We start from the raw sequence: 18,831 nt of genomic DNA on the forward strand, positions 1-18,831 counted from the left end.
TTTTCTTATTTATTTGTTTTTTGTTCTGAGGTATGACAGGAAGTGACGTGGATCAGTCCGTTTTGTAGGGGCATGGGAAAAGAACAGCAGGCATTTTAAGTTTGGGGCCTATGTTTTTTTGTTTGTTTGTTTGTTTTTACCAGTGCAAGAGAGGTAGAATAAAAGAAAAAGTTTGTATTTATTAATTGTTGGCAAAAATAGAAAATAAACCATCCAGAAGACATTGAAACTTCTTTTGCCTGCATATAAAAAATTGACCCCAGTGCCTTAGTAGTGGCTTAATTGGAATTTTAATTGGATTTTTGGCCTGGCAAACAATTGTCACTATAAATCTTAATAAGTAAGTTAAAAACATTTAATAACGATAACAAAACCATATTTAAAAGATGGAAAAGAAAAAAAAACAGTTTAATAAAGAAACATGAAGAAGGGAAGAAAAAAAAAGACAAGCAAACCCAACTTACACATTTTTCTATTTTTTTAATGTTTTTTAAGGACATTTTTGTTTTAATTGCTTCGGGGTCAAAATGTTGATTTGGGATGTACTGAATGCTGGCTGGTGTTGTTTTGTTAACCCCTTTACTGTTTCCGCTCTAGACCTCTAACAAGACTTTTCTGTTCTCAGCTACCTTGAATAAATTAATTCATAAATAAATAAAACGCAAAACATACATCTTGGTGTAATAACTATCACAGAAGGTATTTTTTCATCAATGAGTCCAGGTCATGTTTTAAGAAGATCCTGGAGCATAACGAGAACAATTAAACTCAATGAACAAAGATTGCCTGAACAAAATAATTTCTTTACAATTGTCAGAACTGAAAAAGTGAACTTTGAATGAGCATATAGTTCTTTAGTATAGATTTAAAAAATCCTACTTTTCAAATCTTGACAGATCTCATTGATTTATTATTTTTGTTACACACTTGAGATGTAAATGAGAAGAAAAGCTGCCAAAAATAATACAAAAAAATAGAATAGATGACTGTCATTGAAATAGTTTAAATGTTTGTTTTTTTAAATCAGATCATGAGCTGGTGTTTTCATCCTAAATCTCATCACAACTCCAGGAACCAAATGTACTTTATTTTTTCTACACAATAGCATTAAGTATGCGAAACTGAAAAGTACATTCAAGCTTAAAGGGAATATTAAAACTCAAAGCATGCAGCCATTTAGGATTTTTAAATGTAATTATTTCATTTATTGTCAAGACTAATAATAAATAAATAAAAAAGCAATAATGTGTTTTATGCTAATTTAAACAAACATATTTAGTAAGCATCATAACATCAGATGTGATGACAGAAAAATTATATGCAATTAAGGTAACAATGAAGTAAGACAAATCTACAATATAGATTTAATAAATACATATGAGATTTATGTTTCCTCATGTCCACAAAGATATGCTTGAAAATGGCACATGAAAAAAAAAAAAAAAAAAAAAAAAACATCTATCAGACCAATGAGCTGCCTTGTCACAGCAGTAATAAGGAAAATCAGAGTAGTGCTGCTGAAATATTTCAGAAGGATGTGCATTTGTGCGATGACATATTCGTTGCTGCGGAGAGAGTGAATCGGTTCTCTGTCATTGTTTTTGTGGAAGCAGATTTATACAAGTTGGGCACACTCCTCCTACGTACAACAATTAGTTTTTCCTGTTTGAACACTTATTTTACATGTTCTTGTTCTCTAATAACAGTAAAGAAATTATGAATGCATAATAAAGATTTGGCAAAAATATCAAAACAAAAAAGCAGGCAATTTTACATATATGCTGTAACATATACTACAAACTACCTAGCAATATGTATATAACTTTAGCTTTTGGGGTTTGTTATTGTAAAGCATTAAACCAATGAATAATCTGTAACTTCTCTTCTATTTAATAACTGTATGGCTGACACACCAACTGACAGATTTTCTCAAATTTCACACAGAAAAAGGTGAAAAAAAATCCAACAATTAATTTGGTCATATCAATTTACTATGTACAAGAAATGCTACATTAATTTTGCATCTGCCTAGGACATTATTTTTTTTAGGAGTTTGTGTGTTTCTGTCTGTCTTCGTACTGGATAACTTGAAAAGTAATGAACAGATTTTAAGCGTCGCAGCACTGAGTATTGACAGCCTTTATGTCTGGATGTATTTCACAGAAGAAAAAAACAAAATAAAAGGAAACGCCTTTAGTCTGCTATCAGGATAAATTTAAAACTTATGAAACCATTTTGAGGAGATTGTTACCAAAGATGCAACTAATGCCCAGGAACAAATCATTAAAACGTGTTAATGATCCAGATCATGTGGGAGTTTTAGCTATAGGTGTAAGTCACAGTTTGGAGCGAATTTTGCTGCTTGGCAGATTTCTGCATTCTCCCGAGTGATTTTCTAGTTGTTTCATGTCTCCGTTTTACTTCCATTTAGGATTAACAAAGGATTTTTTAATAGAAATTTCCCCCCTACAATTTCAGCATTCAAAAATGGTGTTATTTTATAACCAGGACCAACATATCTGAGGTTCAACAAGCCTGCATTCGTAAACTTATTTAATATTCAGTAGAATCGAATGATTGACACGATTATAGTGTTTAGCGATTTATTTGTTGTAATACTTGACTTCTAGATTTCATGGAGTACAAATATGACTTAACACAGTCACATTTAAATAGAAAGGATATTAACATATTTTGTGTGGACTATCAATTAGCCATCTTATCCCCTATTAGTGGGCAATAGTGAGAAGCGAAGCTGTTTAGGAGTAAAATAAACCTGTTCTGAGAAGCTGTGCAAAAGATATCCAAAACAATGATCACACCACATACAGAAATGTACAATTATAGCAACAAAACCACAAGAGAGATAATGTAGTGTGTGTAGTGTCGAGTTAAAGAACTTTCTGCAAGAGGCTGTGTTGACAAAAGGGTGTGTTTAAAGGTTTCTGTTGTTAAGAAATATGCTACCGAAGTACCAACAGAACAATCTTGACATGTTATCAGTCTCACTGTGAAACTGTAAAGACCTCTTATATTTAGGAAAAGAGTCGAAGGACTAGATATGAAATACATTTTAAAAAGGTAAATCATATAAATATTGCCAAAACCAAAGCAAGACTCATGTTTCAGCTGTCATTATATTGGAAGAGGTGCCCTGCCTCTTTAAAGATCCTTATCGCCCCCTAGATGGTGAAGGTAATAATGACATCAAAATCAACTTCAAGATTACAACAGAGGTCATTTAGGATGGCTTTTACTGTAAAAAGACGGCGTTTGTTGTCTAAATATTTTAGCTGCTGTTACATCAACATCATTGTAATCAGAGGTTCCTATTTGACAATTCCTTGTTATTTTTTTAACTTTTTGAACAGGGTTTGCAAATGTGTGCTGGAAGCCGAAGTACATAATGTGCACATCATACTCTGATCCACATCATTCTGGCAGCATTGCATCTAAGCAAAATGTATTACTCAAGACCCTGCTACGGTGGCTCATTAGGTCCAACAAGGTACATGTTTCCTGTTGTTGGGGTTCATCAGGTCTGGTTCCTATTCCACAAGAAATTAATTGCACCAGAGTCCATTAAAAAACAGAGACCACTTCAAGAACTGGACCTTGGTCTGGTTGCTTGGCCCTTGAAAGAATTCACACCTGTACAACCAAGAGTAGAAACAAACTCTGGTCCATTTAAAGCAGACCAAAGTGAACCGCATCACAACCTATTCATAGTTTTTATTTTTGTTACCCAATAAAAGTATTCCTTGCATCTACTGAATTTAGTTGAATGGAAAAAAAAAAATCCTCACCAGCAAACGCTGCCCCAAACAGCAGAAATGACATATATTACATATATACATTACAATAAACAATAACACAATCATAATTTAAAAATAAAAACTTGACTTGTTAAGCATAAATATTACTATTTACATTGTGCATTTTAGGTAATATTTCTACATCTCTTGAGCTTCAAAGTGAAAAATTCTTTTGTCGTATTTTCAGGACTTTAAATCTTCCAGGAGGTGATGCAGAGCTTTTTGGTTTCTACAAAAAACAACAGCTAAACTGTACCTAGAATAAATATTGCATTATTTTGCTGAAGGTTTTTACAGAAATTTTGGCATCTAAAGTTTTTCTCTCATAATTTCACAACTTGTATCCATTTTTAAATGTCTGACAGAAACGTCCAAGTTTTCTTTTACAACAGCAAAAGAAAAACCTTTTATTTGTGTTAGGGCACGTGAAACATTTCTTAGAATGTTGACCAGCCTTTTAGATGTCTCTGTTATTTTGAAAGCCTAACATTTAACTAATCAGATTCTCTCTCCCATTAAGTCTTTATTCTGAGTGGAATGCCTTAAAATCTGTACTTCACCCATACGTAGGGAAAATGTGCTAATACAGTGAAAATACTGCTTCAATCTACACTTACAGGAATATTAACGTTTTGGGCTAAACTAACTAAAGATGGGGCACCACCTTTAGAAAACTTAATTTATTCTAATACAAAGACATATGCCCAGTTAACACTACCCCTCTGAAACCGATCCGTGCGAATTCAGACCGAGCTTGCATCAATTAACCGTGCTGGGCCTGGTTCAGCGTGATGTATAAATGGTACGACAATTTTCACATCCCGCAGCAGCAGCCAGAGTCAGCTGACTGTAAATAGGAGCTGACGCCGTCTGCTCGTTCGCTTTTTTTTAATCAGAGAACCAAGCCACAACTGAAACGTGGCGAACCCTACTGTTGAACTAGTACTAGAGTTAGCCTTCTGAGTTCCATTTAAACACAACAGTTCTTCTTTACCGTTCTTGGCATTTCAAAAAGGGGTAGTGTAAATGGGGCCATAAGCACATACTTCAACTCTTAGTAAACAAAGAGCAAACTAAGATTGAAATAAACTTTTGCTTAAATGTGATTTCTCAAGAAACCTCCTAGTCCACATAGGGAACTTCTACAGCACATCCAAAAAGATTGAAACAATGAAATAAATTTGTTTTAGCTGCAATTAAATATATGTTTCCATTAATACTTATGTTTCTCTCCAAACATCAACATTAAAATGTTTTTTTTTTTTTTTTTTTTTTTCCGGGTTATAGCATAGGCGTTCTTTTGGTAGAAGGCATACAGAAATTTGCATCAACGTTCAGGAGCTAGCGAAGTAAAATCCTAAAAAAACGACAGAAGTATTTCATCATACATCACTTAGTAGCTTAGCATTATTCTGTTGAACTTGTAGATATTAACTACGACAATCATAATGTTTCTATTTTTAAAAGAAACATCTTTATTAAGTGTTTGCGTCAGTTCGTCCTGGCCTCCAAGTTGACATTCCTAGTGGGAAACACTGCACAAAATCTTTAATCATACCAAATCTTCAACTGCAACTTTCTGTTCTGTGTGGGTACTCATATGCTTTTTGACATTAGATCTGAACCGAAATTGTTTACCGCAAACATCACAACCAAAAGGCTTCTCTCCAGTGTGAATCCGCATGTGTTTTCTAAGAGTTGAGCTGTCATTAAACATTGTACCACAGAAATCACAACCAAACGGTTTTTCTCCGGTGTGGATTCTCTTATGAGAACAAAGCCTTTCTTTGCGGTTGAATGCTTTCCCGCACACATCGCAGATAAACGGTTTCTCACCAGTGTGAATTCTTTTGTGCGTATCAAGGTGCCCCTTTTGTTTGAACATTTTACCACAGACATCACATTCAAGGGATTTTTCCAATGTGTGGGTTCCCATGTGTCTATTAAGAACTACCTTCTGGTGGAAGGTTTTCCCGCAGACCAGACAACGGAAAGGTTTATCCACTGCGTGAATCCCCACATGTCTTTTCAAGGTAGACTTACTGATGAATGACTTACTGCATATATCGCATTCGAAAGACTTCTCAACTGCGTGGATTCCCTTGTGTTTATGGAGATTGGATTTATCTGTGAATGTTTTACCACACACGTCACAACCAAATGATTTTTCTCTGGTGTGAACCAACATGTGGCCATTAAGGATGGACTTATAAATAAACGCTTTACCACAAACATCACAGCCAAACGGTTTCTCTCCTGTGTGGATTCTTTTGTGTTTATAAAGATTGGACTTTTGGATGAATGTTTTACCACAAACATCACAACCAAAGGCTTTCTCACCACTGTGAATGCTCATATGTTTGTTAAGAGTTGACTTATCCATGAATGTTTTACTGCAGATATCGCAGCGATAAGATTTCTCTCCTGTGTGGGTTCGCTTGTGTCTATAAAGGTACGATTTTTTGTGGAAAGCTTTACCACAAATGTCGCAACCAAATTCTTTCTCTGAATCTACTGTCTCTGATTCTAAATCCTTCTTTACAATAAAGCCTTTCTCGGTAACCTGGAAACTTAAACTGCTTTTTTCTAAATGGGATTTCATGTGTTTCTGAAAAGCCTCCTGGTAGAGGAACTGCTTACGACAGATAGAACAGCTAGAAAATTTCCTGGCAGTGTTATATCCCACATCATTATTTTCCTCCAGTTCTTGCACTGTCTCCGTCTGCCAGTCATCATAGTTGACATGGAAATCACTACTGCCATTAGAGTGATCCTCATCTTCGTTTTCACACTGGAAAGATTCTGGGTTTTTATGGGTTGCAGTGAAGCTCCATTCATCGGGGACTTCTCTCACCACAAACAGCTTCTTGACATCTGTAGGAAAATATGAAACACATTTACTCCAATGACTGGATCCTTATTTCCACTCTGTGATTTCACATATACATTATTGGATAAACCAATACTAATTAATAATTCAAATACTTTTTAACATTAGTCTTATAAGTGTAACATTTATTTCTTTTCAGTTTATTTTTTTGAAGTCTTCAGCTCAACAATTACAACTGTTCTTTGCAAGAAGGGTCCAACTCTGACTAAAGGAGAGAACCTGTGACTATTTCTAGAGAATACATTTAAATTTAGGTGTTGAATGTTTGTAATCCAAATATGTGAACATGTTTCATCTTGCTCTGTTAGCTAAAGGCATGTTTTAGAGTCTCTATCCCTCAGTAAAGATTACTAAATTAGTCAACAATTATTTCAATAATGGATTAATCATGATGAATCCGATTATTTCAGCCCTAGTTTCATCTCAGCAATTAGCCAAAACATTGTAGCTCTATGTAACGACTCTAATGAACAACGTTGCCCTACGTGTGTTCAGACAGCAGCTTTGCCCTGGCAGCACTGTTTGCTAAATATATTAAAGATAAATGCTGTCTGAAAATGATAAAGCTCCCTTAAGTATTTGTTATTAGGGAAACAAATACTGCTGATTGAGCACGAGAAGACTTCAGTCGGAACATGTCAGCTTAGCAATGTACGTTCATCCCTTCATACTTTGCATTTCTGTTGCTTATTTGTCCGTGTTACATTACATCAACTATATATTAATATCAACTTTGTGTTAAACAGCACTTTGAAATCAAAATGACCTTAACAATTACCAAAGTTAAACATAAGGTCAATTAAAAACAAAAACTTGCTGCACAGTGGGCCGGATCTATCAAAGGTTTGCGTGTATTAAAACGTGAGCTATTTCACTGCGCCTGCTAAAAAATGTACAAACTGATCTATCAACAGCGTGCTAAAAGGATTTGGTCTTTAAAACGTGCTAAATAGCGCCTCTTATCCATTTAGTACTTTTTCTGCAATGAATATGCAATATGGGGCGTTTACACGCAAAAGTGCGTCTTGTGGGAGGAGAACATGTAAATATATTAATTTAGCACTCGCAAAGTGATTTATCAAACCTGAAAGCAATTTTGCTTACGGTATCTGACTCTATATTTAACACGTTTCAAAAGAAGGTGCAAATGGTCTGTATGCGTAATTGCGCACACATGGCAGCGGTTATTGCCGCAAGAAGGAGACATGGAAATGAAGCAAGGAGACGCAGAGAACGCATTTTTTCACTCCGTGTGAATATTTTTGGAATGAACGAGGAAAGGATCATCAAAACATATCGTTTATCCAGCATTGCCATTTTGGAGCTGCAATTCCAGTGATTTGCTCCTCACAGAGCGTCAGCTGTACTTGTTCCTCAATGCTGGTCAGAGGCATCTCATCTACTGTGCCCCCTCCTGCTTTGTTCGCAGATGTTTTGTTATATGCCAGTTTTTCTTTGGTTCGCCTTCTAATATCCTGGTATCTTCTTTTTACTTCATCCACTGTTCGCAAGGTTTCACCAACAGCGTTTACTTTATTACAGATTTGTTCACATATAGCGTTCCTCTGTGTGACAGTCACACTTTTTTGCTGTAGTTCACTTAAATGTTTGTTGGCTTCATCCACCAATACCTCCATTTCCATGGGGTCGAATTTCCTTTTGCGCTTTCTGCTGTCCAAACTCGCCATGCCGCAAACCACCAAACACGCAAAACCATCATTTAAATAGGGCGTCTCCAACAGTTTTGCACCTGCCACCAGTTACGCAATCGCTCTTGTTAAATCACCCGCAAACCATGGTTCAGCCCCTCGCGCAAAATTCCAGTTTGCGAGCGCAAATTACTGCACGCAAAATTGGATCTTGATAAATCCGGCCCAGAGTATCCTGATTAGTTTTAGCTAATGGAGCAAAAAAAATAAAAAATGCTATCATCTACTATATGTCCATCGGTATGGTTTGGCTGCAATAGATGCAAAAAAAAAAATCATAAGTAAAAATGCACACTTAATGGATCCTAAAAGGTTGTGGCAGTTTGACATGAAAACTGTGATATAAAAACAAACAAAAAATGTTGCTTAATAATCATTGCACACATGTGACTACATGTGTGAAGAAACATGAACCAAAAACAGGATTTTTCTTCACCAGTTCAGAGTCAAAGCAGTGGCAAGTAAGGCTTGGGATAAAATGCAGGATATTTTCAATAGTTGCTCCAACTTAGAATGTGATTTATGTTCTCGCTCTGTATAAACCGACACCTTGATGCGATCTGACTACTCAGACTGTACGTCCTCAAAGGCTACATTCACACTGCAGGCCTTGATGCTCAATTCCGATTTTTTTGCGAAATCCGATTTTTTTATGCGTTGCCATTCATATTTCCAACTATATGCGACTTGTATGTGATCTCCTGTGTGAACTGTAGTCATACAACACAAGTGTCCCGCATGCGCATTAGAGGACGCAATGACGTCACAGGCCAGCGTGCTATTTTTTCCAGAAGTAAGCATGGATGGTAGCGCCGGCGCGCATCTATCGGCCTTTTCCAACCATAAAAACAAAATCTTTTCAATATGTTTAAACATAAATACTGCTCTCCGCATCATCATCTGCCATGGTTGTTGTTTTTCTTCTCGCTTCTGCGTAGCAAGACGCATAATAGTGACGTTTGTTGGGTATTAATGACGTTCAGGTCAGATGAATCTGACCTGGCCGTACAGACACAGGTCCATTTGGAAAGATCAGATTTGTATTGGATTCAGGACCACATAAACAAGTGGTCTGGGTCGGATTGGAAAAAATCGGATCTGTGTTGTTCAGACTGCCATGAAAAGATCAGATCCAGGTCGCATATGGGCAAAAAAAATTGGATTTGGGTCACTTCAGGCTGCAGTGTGAACGTAGTCAAAGACAGGTTGGAGTCTCTTTGGTCTTGGCCATGTTAGTAGTTTGATGTTTACTGATTGCATGGGGTGGAAATGTGTCTTTATGCAGCTAACCACCTCAAACAGATGCATCTAATATAGGATGATTAATGGAGTGGAGGTTTTTAAGGCAGTCTAGCAGGTCTTTGAGGGTCAGAATATTAGCTGATAGACATGGGTTCAAATATTTGCAGCAATATCATACAAATAAATAGTTAAAAAAAATCATATATTGTGTTTTGGTTTTTTTTCTTTCATTAAATCTCTTTCAGTTTACATGCAATTACGATGACAATTTCAGACCTCTCCATGTTTTCTAAGTGGAAGAACTTGCAAAATTGCAGGGTGTTTAAATACTTATTTTCCCTCACTGTAACTATAAATATTCATGAGTAACGTGAAAATCACAGAGGAAAGAGTTTTCAGTCTGGTCGTGTCACATCTTCAACATGCAATTCACTTATCAGCCACGACTAAAATATCAGATTTGATTTTCTTGCAACACCCAATTTCTGATTGGGAGCTTGTCATGAGGTGCTAATCGCCTCAGGTGACCCCCTTGTATACTAAATGATGCACAATTTGCCAGTGATCGACTAACTTGTCTCAAGACTGGAAAATCGTCTCAAAAGCGGTCAAAAAATGTATGTGTGTGCACAGTGCATGTCGAAAAACAACAAAGTTAAAGGGACACTATGCAACATTTTTCAGTTAATTATTGTGTTCCATAACGTTTTGGATGATTAAATGAGTCATTTCAGGAACAAAGGTTTTCTCGGCCGCCCTGGTGGTCTGTGGGGGAAATACCGCACTTGCAATTGCAGGAGCACCAACCCGCACCCACAGGCTCAGAAGTCTTGCGAGTCGGTCTTGCTTTACGGCGAGAACTGCTACACGCCCCCAGTTAAAAGCCTGCTCGTTGCTAGCACAGTGGCGATCTTTGTGCAGTTATGCTTTCACACCGGACGCAGCTGCTTCATTTTTACTGCTTGTACCAGTTAGTTCTGACACACGGCTGAAGCAGCTTTGCTGCTCTGGCTGCGCGGTGCAAAAGTGTGTCTGACGCGCGTTGGGCGGAGCTTCACTATCCTTTCTCTGTCTTGCAGCTATATTTGCTGTGATCAGTGGGAATAAAGTAGTTTTAATATGTTTTTAAGTGAGAAAATACACCTGAAAACGTAATCAGTGCAGTCAGTTCATTCAGATTATCATCCTGCCGTTCAGACCCCCGCATACCAGCGGTGCGCCGACAGTAGTAATCCCTTCATCAGCAGCCTCTGGCCGGGTCGCCCCCTCGCGGTTCACTGCGGCAGCTGGTAGGTGTTTTTCATCTAAATAATCCAAACTGCAGGCAGCAGGATAATAAAAGCGAACATATTCTGCCAGCAGATTTCTGCATTTTAAGTTAATTTAGGCATCAATAAACTGTTTAAGAGGAGGTATCATAGCGCTCTGATCATCAGCGCTGTGTCTCTCTCCCTGCCAGCTCCCAGATCAGCTTCTCTGATTGGTTGACGCGGCGCGTCGAGCAGCAAAAATTCTATTTTTCCCATCTCGAGCAGCAGCGCGTTTTTGTGGCGCGTCACGCGCGTCAGATGCTTAGTCATTCGTTGCGTTCGCCTGTCTGCTAAGCTCAAAACAACCGCGCCTGGCTTGACGGAGAAACCAGGAGAACAGCTGTGCATATTTACGACAGTGAACTTTTACTTTTGCCCTCTGGGGGGAGCCTCGCTGGAAAATCAACACCGGTTGCATAGTGTACCTTTAATATTCATCAAACACATATTCTCATCCTAGTATATGTTCTGAGAACCAATGTTGACTCCTTTTGATATCCACTAAAGTTATTTTCAACCCTTTTTATGGCCTGAACCTGACAGTAACCTTAACCTACACCTAACCGGTGCATACCTAACGCTAACTTTAACTCAAATTGAATCCATACTTTAGTCCTAAACCTAACCATTAGCAAAAAAGAAAGCTAGCACCAGCAGAACAATCTTACTTTAGTACAAACAGTCCTCCTTTTGGATGTGAAATCAGAGAATTGCCCTCACTCTGATGCCGAACCAGGACCACACACACAAATATAAGGCTGCAGTGGACAAAGTAAAGAGCTCACATACCATCAGTCAATGGACTGGCTTCTTCTTCCTCCTCTTCCTGTTTTACCTGAAGTTCAGGTCCCTCCTGTGTAGTTCTGAGGCCTGATTCATCAGGAGCCTGTTCTTTGACCACCAACAGCTGCAGGACATCTGCGGGGAGCATCAAGAAACTCACCTGTAAGGTCGTTAGCTGGATTTTTGTTGAATTTATCTGAGTTCATGGAGTTTCTTTGCTATTGCTATTTGAAGATAAACATTTCATACCATAAATGCAGTACACAATATAGTAAGGTTGTATTTGAAAGAACGCAGAAAAAAACGTTCAAAAGTAGTATTGACAGTCTGCAGGTGTTGACCTTTTGCAGGTGCAGAGGATCGCACAGGCCATTCAATTTAGCTTTAGATGTTATTAATGAATCGATTTAACTTAGTTTAATTGAACCTATACTGATCTTACATTCGAGAAACTTATCTCTACATTTAACCCATTCCCTTGGGGAGGAGTGGGCTGCCATCGTGGGGAGCCAGGGGAGCTGTGTTGGGTTAAGGGTCTTGCTCAGCGACCCAGAGTGGCAGTCTGTGGGATTGGGGCTCGAACTCAGAACCTCAGGATTTCCCAGCTCTAGGCCCTAACCACTAGGCCGCCACTCTCCATTATCATAAGTATTTTAAGTTTTAACATGTTCAAAGAAAGATGTTAAGGGAGGCCGAGGGTCAATTCCACCCCTTGTATCAGCAATGATTGAAAAATTAAGTCTGTGTAGCTCTGATAAAAATAAAATCAGACAACTAAAATGCTTATTTACAACACTTCATTCATTTTCTGCATTAAACTAATTTGACCAAGGGATTCCATTACATTGAGCATATATTGTCGGCTTGACTTCTTATTCAATGATAAAACCAAATGGAGTGCTGCATTTACCTGAACTATTACCATTTCACTAACTTTGTCATTTTATTGGGCCTCTTGGTATTCTTGCTCGTCTGTTTTGAAGTGTTGCTAAATCCATTTAGTGTTGGTAAAACAAAAGTAAAATCAAGATTCTTTATTTTCTGCATTTCAAGCTCAATAAACATCTAAGTACAACCTCCAGACTAGAGTTTAGTCATTTCCAAATGGTTATTCTGTGGTACGGCTGCTGTAACATGACAGACAAATATCCCCTGTAGGGGACAGAGGGAGGCACTACCTTCTGTCTAAGACGTGTCTCAAACCTGCTGGAGCAACGGGGCTTTGAATAATCTCAAACTCCTCACACCCTTACAACGAACTTTCTATATTGCAGCCATCAGGTAAATAATATAGCAATACCAAAATCAGAACCACCACAGAGGTACAGAACCTTCAGCTAAATGCTGATGCAATTTTCTGTTTTATCTATTTTTGTTTTTAAACCATTGATGTATTAGCTGCTAAATCTAATGCTCCGCACTGATCTTAAAATTAGAAACCAAAAATTGTTTTGTTGCTTTCAATGCAAAAGAATAAAAAGGAACTGATTATGTGTGTAGTCTGATGGATTTCAGTTAACTTACAACTGGCTAAACTCTATTCTTCCTTTATTCTTGCTTAACTTTTTATTTATTCCAACTATTAATATGATAAAGAAAATATTACACATAAACAGCTGCTACTGGGCTATCCTAAAAGAAAAGGAAAATCTGTCTTTGGACCACTGAACCACACAATCCTATAAAAGTTCTGAGGGACAATGAAGCAGCTCTAGGCGGTGTGGACACCTTTACCCTAGTCCATCCTGATTGTTTTAAATGTATGAATTTAGTATTTTCATGTTTGTTTATATGCATCTACCCACATATAGTTAGATCACTAAATAATTTGATAGAGAATAATAATGGAGTTTGATTATTGGAAAACTGTTTTCTTTAAAACCTGGTATTTAGTGCAAACTACCTGTGTCTTTTTCCTGAGTGTGTTCTGTTTTTCTACTACGGTAGTTTCATTTTTAGAAAGTTTAGGCCCACCCTCAGTTGTTGAACCCCTCTTTATTCTCGGTTCATTTCCAAACTTAAGAACTTGACACAAATTTTCTGTTACGCCTTTATATCATTCCCACTGTGGGTATAGTGGGGAGGTTTGAGTAACTCCCTTTGTCTACACAGACTTAAGGTCTTAAGTGTGCAGATAATATCCGTCTGTAACATTAAAGATGTCTTATTGTTTAGGGGAGTAGGGACAATTATAATAATGGGATGGTGATAAATGAATCCCCCAATCTTCACCACTTTGTTCTGGTCATGTTTTAACATAAAAACTAACTGTGCGGAAACGATGGTGAGTCTTTTATTAAGAAATAAAACAACAGATCTATCATATTTAGAACTATATAACCAGTAGACATATTACCAGTGGCCAATGGGCTGTTAGAGAGTTCCTCTTTTATGTTGTTTTCTGGGTCCTGATAGTCAAGAGCACAGGACCATTCATCTGGAGCTTCTGTTTTCACCACCAACAGCTGATCCACGTCTGCAGGAAAGATTTTAAGGACATACATAGGCTTATTGCACAACAGATCTAATGATCCAACAAGTTACAAGTCAGGATAAGTCAGAAACAACCTATACAGGTTCTTAATGCAGTTAAATTCACTAGAAAAACTACAAGAAAATTTAAAGTTGGAATAATGAGGGAAACTAAGGGTTAGGAAAGGAAATATAAAGATGCTGTCTTAAAGAGATGGCGACTGGATATTGAAAATCAACATATTTGATAACATGAACAAATCTATGCAGAAGTAAAAGAACGGCTAAAATAAAGGGGCTGTTTTCGAGAGAAAAGACAAAGTATCCATATACATATATGTTTCTTAAACCCCTGATAAAGATGTGGTTAAAGCATAAAGATATTTATTCTACTGATATTATAATGAACATTCTAGAAAATATTGATTATTTTCATCCATTATTATTACATTTATTTTGTTCTGTGAGCAAGAAAAGTTTAGTTTAAGAATATTTTTTTGTTTGTTTTTTTAAAGAAAATCATAGGTGGCACAATCAGTCGTACTGAAAACAGCCCATTTAAAACCAACATAATGAACAGTTTTAAAATATATATTTAAGATTTAACACTACTGACATACAACCCATATTTCCCTTAATACCCCTCACAGTGATGGGATGTTAAAGGTAATAACAAATCTGTATTAGGTGAACTGCAGAAAACAGAGGACTCCCGGGGTTAAAGGTCACAGTAACAGACATTAGACGCCATCTTTGTGCTGACACAAACTTACAAACATCATATATTGCATTAGCATAACAAAACCCAAATAGGAGTATGGTGTTTAAATGAGAAGCATGTGAACAGATTACCAGTAGCGAGACTGGTTGGAAATTCCTCTTCCTCCTCCTTTATGGAAAGTTCTTGGTCCTGGTGGTTCATTATGGAGCTTCTTTAATCAAGGGCCTCTGGTTTCATTACATAAACCCCAATAATTTCTGCAAGAAAATGGAGATTAATGATTTTTTTTCTAGTTGCTAACATTTATTTTAATATACCTCAACAGTAATATAAAGGGCACTTTCACCTATTTTTTTCTACTATCTATTAAAAACAAACACAATACCAGAACTCTCGAAATCTAGACTCAGTTATTCTACACACTGATATCTAAACCTTTAAATAGGTTTAGCTGTCAGTGTGTAGGCTTTGATAAATGTAAAACCTTTATTTGATCTATAAAAGTTCAATAAAGCACCTGATGGTACTTTTTGCATCCAGACTAAATTTGCTCCAGCTTAAAATTACAATATTTAGATTACTCAAACTTGGACTAAATTCTTCTATACAAAAATAAGATCCACTCAAACCCAATTTGTGATCTGGGAAACCTTTATTTAACATCACTTATATTTCACACAAAAGATTTCTTGTCTTAGTATCCTCGAAATTTAAGACTATTTACTCAGGCTCATAAAAATATAAAAAATAAGCTGATTAAGTAATTCACAAAATAATTTTTAGTCAAGACAATTTTATCAAGTAAAGACAGGACCTTTTTTAAACTGAGCTAGTCTTTATCAGACTACCACTAGCTTCTGAAAGGGGACCCATTTTGAAATATAACAGCCAGCGCTATGTTTTGTATATGGGAGCTTTTCCCGGATCAGAGGTCATCTGACTCTTTGTATTTAGATGCAAACTGGTAGCACGTCAGGGAAAGAGTCTTAAAGGTAATTTTTAAATTATTTTATCTTTATATTAAATATTACTGCAAGTTTTATTTTCTAATATTGGTAGTAAAATGTTTTTACTCTATGATACTGCTAAAAGAATAATTAGATTGTATTATTCTGCATATGCTCACTCATATTTTGAAAGCCCTGCTCTAGCATCCCTCCCTTTAAAAAACACTGGTATAAAAAAAACATATCTGATCAGGGTTTTTCCAATTCTACTGCACTGATACCTGGTAGCTCATAAATATCCCTTTGAAAATGTTTAACTATTCTTGAGCTATTAGTGTCGTTAGCATTACTGTAGTGTGTTGTAGCCTGTGAATCTTTGTTAAACATTTACAGAATAAATGAAGGTTTCACAAATCAAAATCTGAAAAATGAAGAATGGAAAAGTCCAAACCAATCCAATCAAGTTTAATTATTGTAACCAGAAAACACTACAGATGCTTAGGATAGTTAAAAATGAGGGTGAATAATTCACAAAGTCTCCACTACAACAGACCGTAGTGGAGATGCTACGCAGTGAGCATACCAGTGTATAACATAATGAGCAGCAATAGTGAAGCTTTATTTTGTTTGGTTTTTTTCATGAACATTGGCTTTTTTAAGTGTCAGGGTATGTTAGAGAGACATGAAGCAGAAACGGCTGCTATTAGAACAGAGCCATATGAGGTGGATAAATTCAGTGCAATGTCTGCAGAGATGAATTCGCTACCAGGAGTCACCTGTAACAGACATAATGACTTATTGAATTCATTAAAATTAACCAAACTATGGAGAAACGGAGGTTCATAAAGCATTTGTAGAGATTTAGCTTAAACAGTATCTGCGCGGGTAAAAATAGAATCCCATCTCAGCCGGGGTAAGTAAATAGGGATGATTTTCTATCCATGCAACATATTTAATTGCTTATTGTAGTCTCATGATATTATATGGTCAAACTTTACAGTCTCAAATTTGTAATTAATATTATTTAAAATTCTATTAGTTTTCTACTAAATCACAAATGTGTGCAGTAAAATGTAATAGCCAGGAGGTTCTGTTCTAACTTCTAGAATTGATATGGACATAGATTCAAATAGGAATTAAGTTAAAAAAAAATAATAATAATAATAACAATAAAAAAACTGAACATAAATGTTTCCAGGCTTTTCTGTAAGGTAAGGCTGAATTTCAGGAGATTTATCTTCTAGACCTTTTGCAAGTTGGAAAGGTGCCTGTTTGTGTAGCAAATGTGTCAATGGATTATCAATCATCAGGGCAAAAAGCACGGCTTCTGCAATAATGCATTATATGACAGTGTAGCAGGAACTGAGGAGCAATGCAGAAATCCGGAATTAGTCAACAACAGAGTGTGCACCGATAAGTCTGTGCCTAATCAATAGCTTCTACATGTTCATGCAGCATGACTTTTCAAGCTGTAACAAATTATTCTGAGGTAGGACCTGGAGGTGTTGAAACTGGAGCAGGAAGTGGTGTTGCAAGGATTTCTGGTCCATGCACATTATGAAGGTCCAGCAAGGCTCTGGATGTGTTGAACTCTGTGCTTTTACCCTTACATATCTGCTGCAACAAGAAAGAAAGGCGCATTGCATTAATATGAAAGAAACAGGGACAATTCAGACATTAAAGCACAACAATAATACATAGATAACATTTCTGTAATGATTGCACTGCACCATCATGAATGAGCGCTCAGCATTTTTTAGATCAAAATACAATATAGTTTAATAATTCAGAACTAATAATTACTTTATTAAAACACTTTTAAATATAGGTCAATTTATATGATGAAATGAATAAAGTGGAAATCACTTTACGGTTTTCTTATACTATCATAATGGCGGCAGAGTACCAGGATATAGGATGAGGGATGTAGGGCCGTTTCCCAAATCAGAAGCAGAGTTTACGTTGGTCTGCAGCAAATATATCTTTTAATCTAGCATTCCTACATACACCTACATCCTCTAATGACATAGTTTAGCATTTTACGACCAATAGATCAGGTCCAATAAAGCGTTTTAACGGTGTTGTATTCTGCTCCTTCATTTCACCAGACTCAATCGTGTCGAACATTTTTGGTGCTACCAGTAGATAAAAACCATTGCTGATAAAAGCGAGAGCACTCACCTTTATTATCCGACTGATAGTGTCTTTGTTGTGTCCTGTTGCTTTTTTTTTCCTGGAATGTCTCTTGTTGTTTCCTCTGCACTAGTTTTATGCAAACAAGCTCCCCTCCAACAATTTCTGCTGTTTATAACTAATCTTCAATAAGCTATAAATGTCCATACACGTTATTAACTGTTATTTCTAAGCGTTATTAGACCTAGTGAACGGGCGCCGCCATGAAAAAAAATATCGCGTGCAATATCTCGCGATAATTACGGTCCATGATAGAGGATCGCCGCCATATTGCGAGTGGCAGATTCTTCTTCTTCTTCTATTGAGTTTTCTGGCAGTTTGCATCGTGTGTGCATTACCGCCATCAACTGGACGGAGATGTAATTCAGAAATATAATGTCTGTATATCTTTATATCTTCATGAAACTAAATTCTATCTATACTTACACACACGCACATACACACACTAAATTCTCCCAGCTAATTCTGTATCTTTTAAATATTTAATAAGTGCTTTAATTATCTTATCTGATTGATGCTTCCCTAATAAATCTGCCATCTTTACTGAACTCCCCCTTACCCTTTCCAGTTCTTTCCTCTCTTTTGTATATTTGCTACAATAGATCAACACATGTTCTACTCCTTCGATTTCTCCGCAATAACAACAATTACCCGTTGGATGTTTCCCTATTATTTTTAGACCTGCATTTAAACTAGTATGCCCAATCCTTAACCTGTTTATCCATATTTCCTCTCTTCTACTCATTATA

At 36.7% G+C, this 18,831-nt stretch overlaps 1 protein-coding gene across 2 annotated transcripts; it reads right to left on the reverse strand.

Annotated features, from left to right (window-relative positions):
• Window positions 1-5,068: 5,068 nt before the first annotated feature.
• On the reverse strand, window positions 5,069-18,321 carry LOC119796468 (zinc finger protein OZF-like). 2 transcript variants are annotated; one of them, XM_038305039.1, is made up of 6 exons: window positions 18,071-18,321; window positions 17,386-17,503; window positions 15,074-15,199; window positions 14,106-14,225; window positions 11,756-11,884; window positions 5,069-6,689 (listed from the first exon to the last, which is right to left on the reverse strand). In XM_038305039.1, exons 3-6 carry the CDS (start codon window positions 15,141-15,143, stop codon window positions 5,368-5,370), a joined length of 1,641 nt encoding a protein of 546 aa, XP_038160967.1. In that variant the 5' UTR covers window positions 15,144-15,199; window positions 17,386-17,503; window positions 18,071-18,321; the 3' UTR covers window positions 5,069-5,367. The 2 variants fall into 2 exon arrangements, with proteins under 2 accessions (XP_038160967.1, XP_038160966.1); XM_038305038.1 differs by having other exon boundaries at window positions 17,386-17,506.
• Between the last annotated feature and the right edge of the window lie 510 nt (window positions 18,322-18,831).

The sequence above is a fragment of the Cyprinodon tularosa genome, unplaced genomic scaffold (assembly GCF_016077235.1).
Source record: "Cyprinodon tularosa strain WSP-4 unplaced genomic scaffold, ASM1607723v1 ctg55, whole genome shotgun sequence".
Lineage (NCBI taxonomy): Eukaryota > Metazoa > Chordata > Actinopteri > Cyprinodontiformes > Cyprinodontidae > Cyprinodon > Cyprinodon tularosa.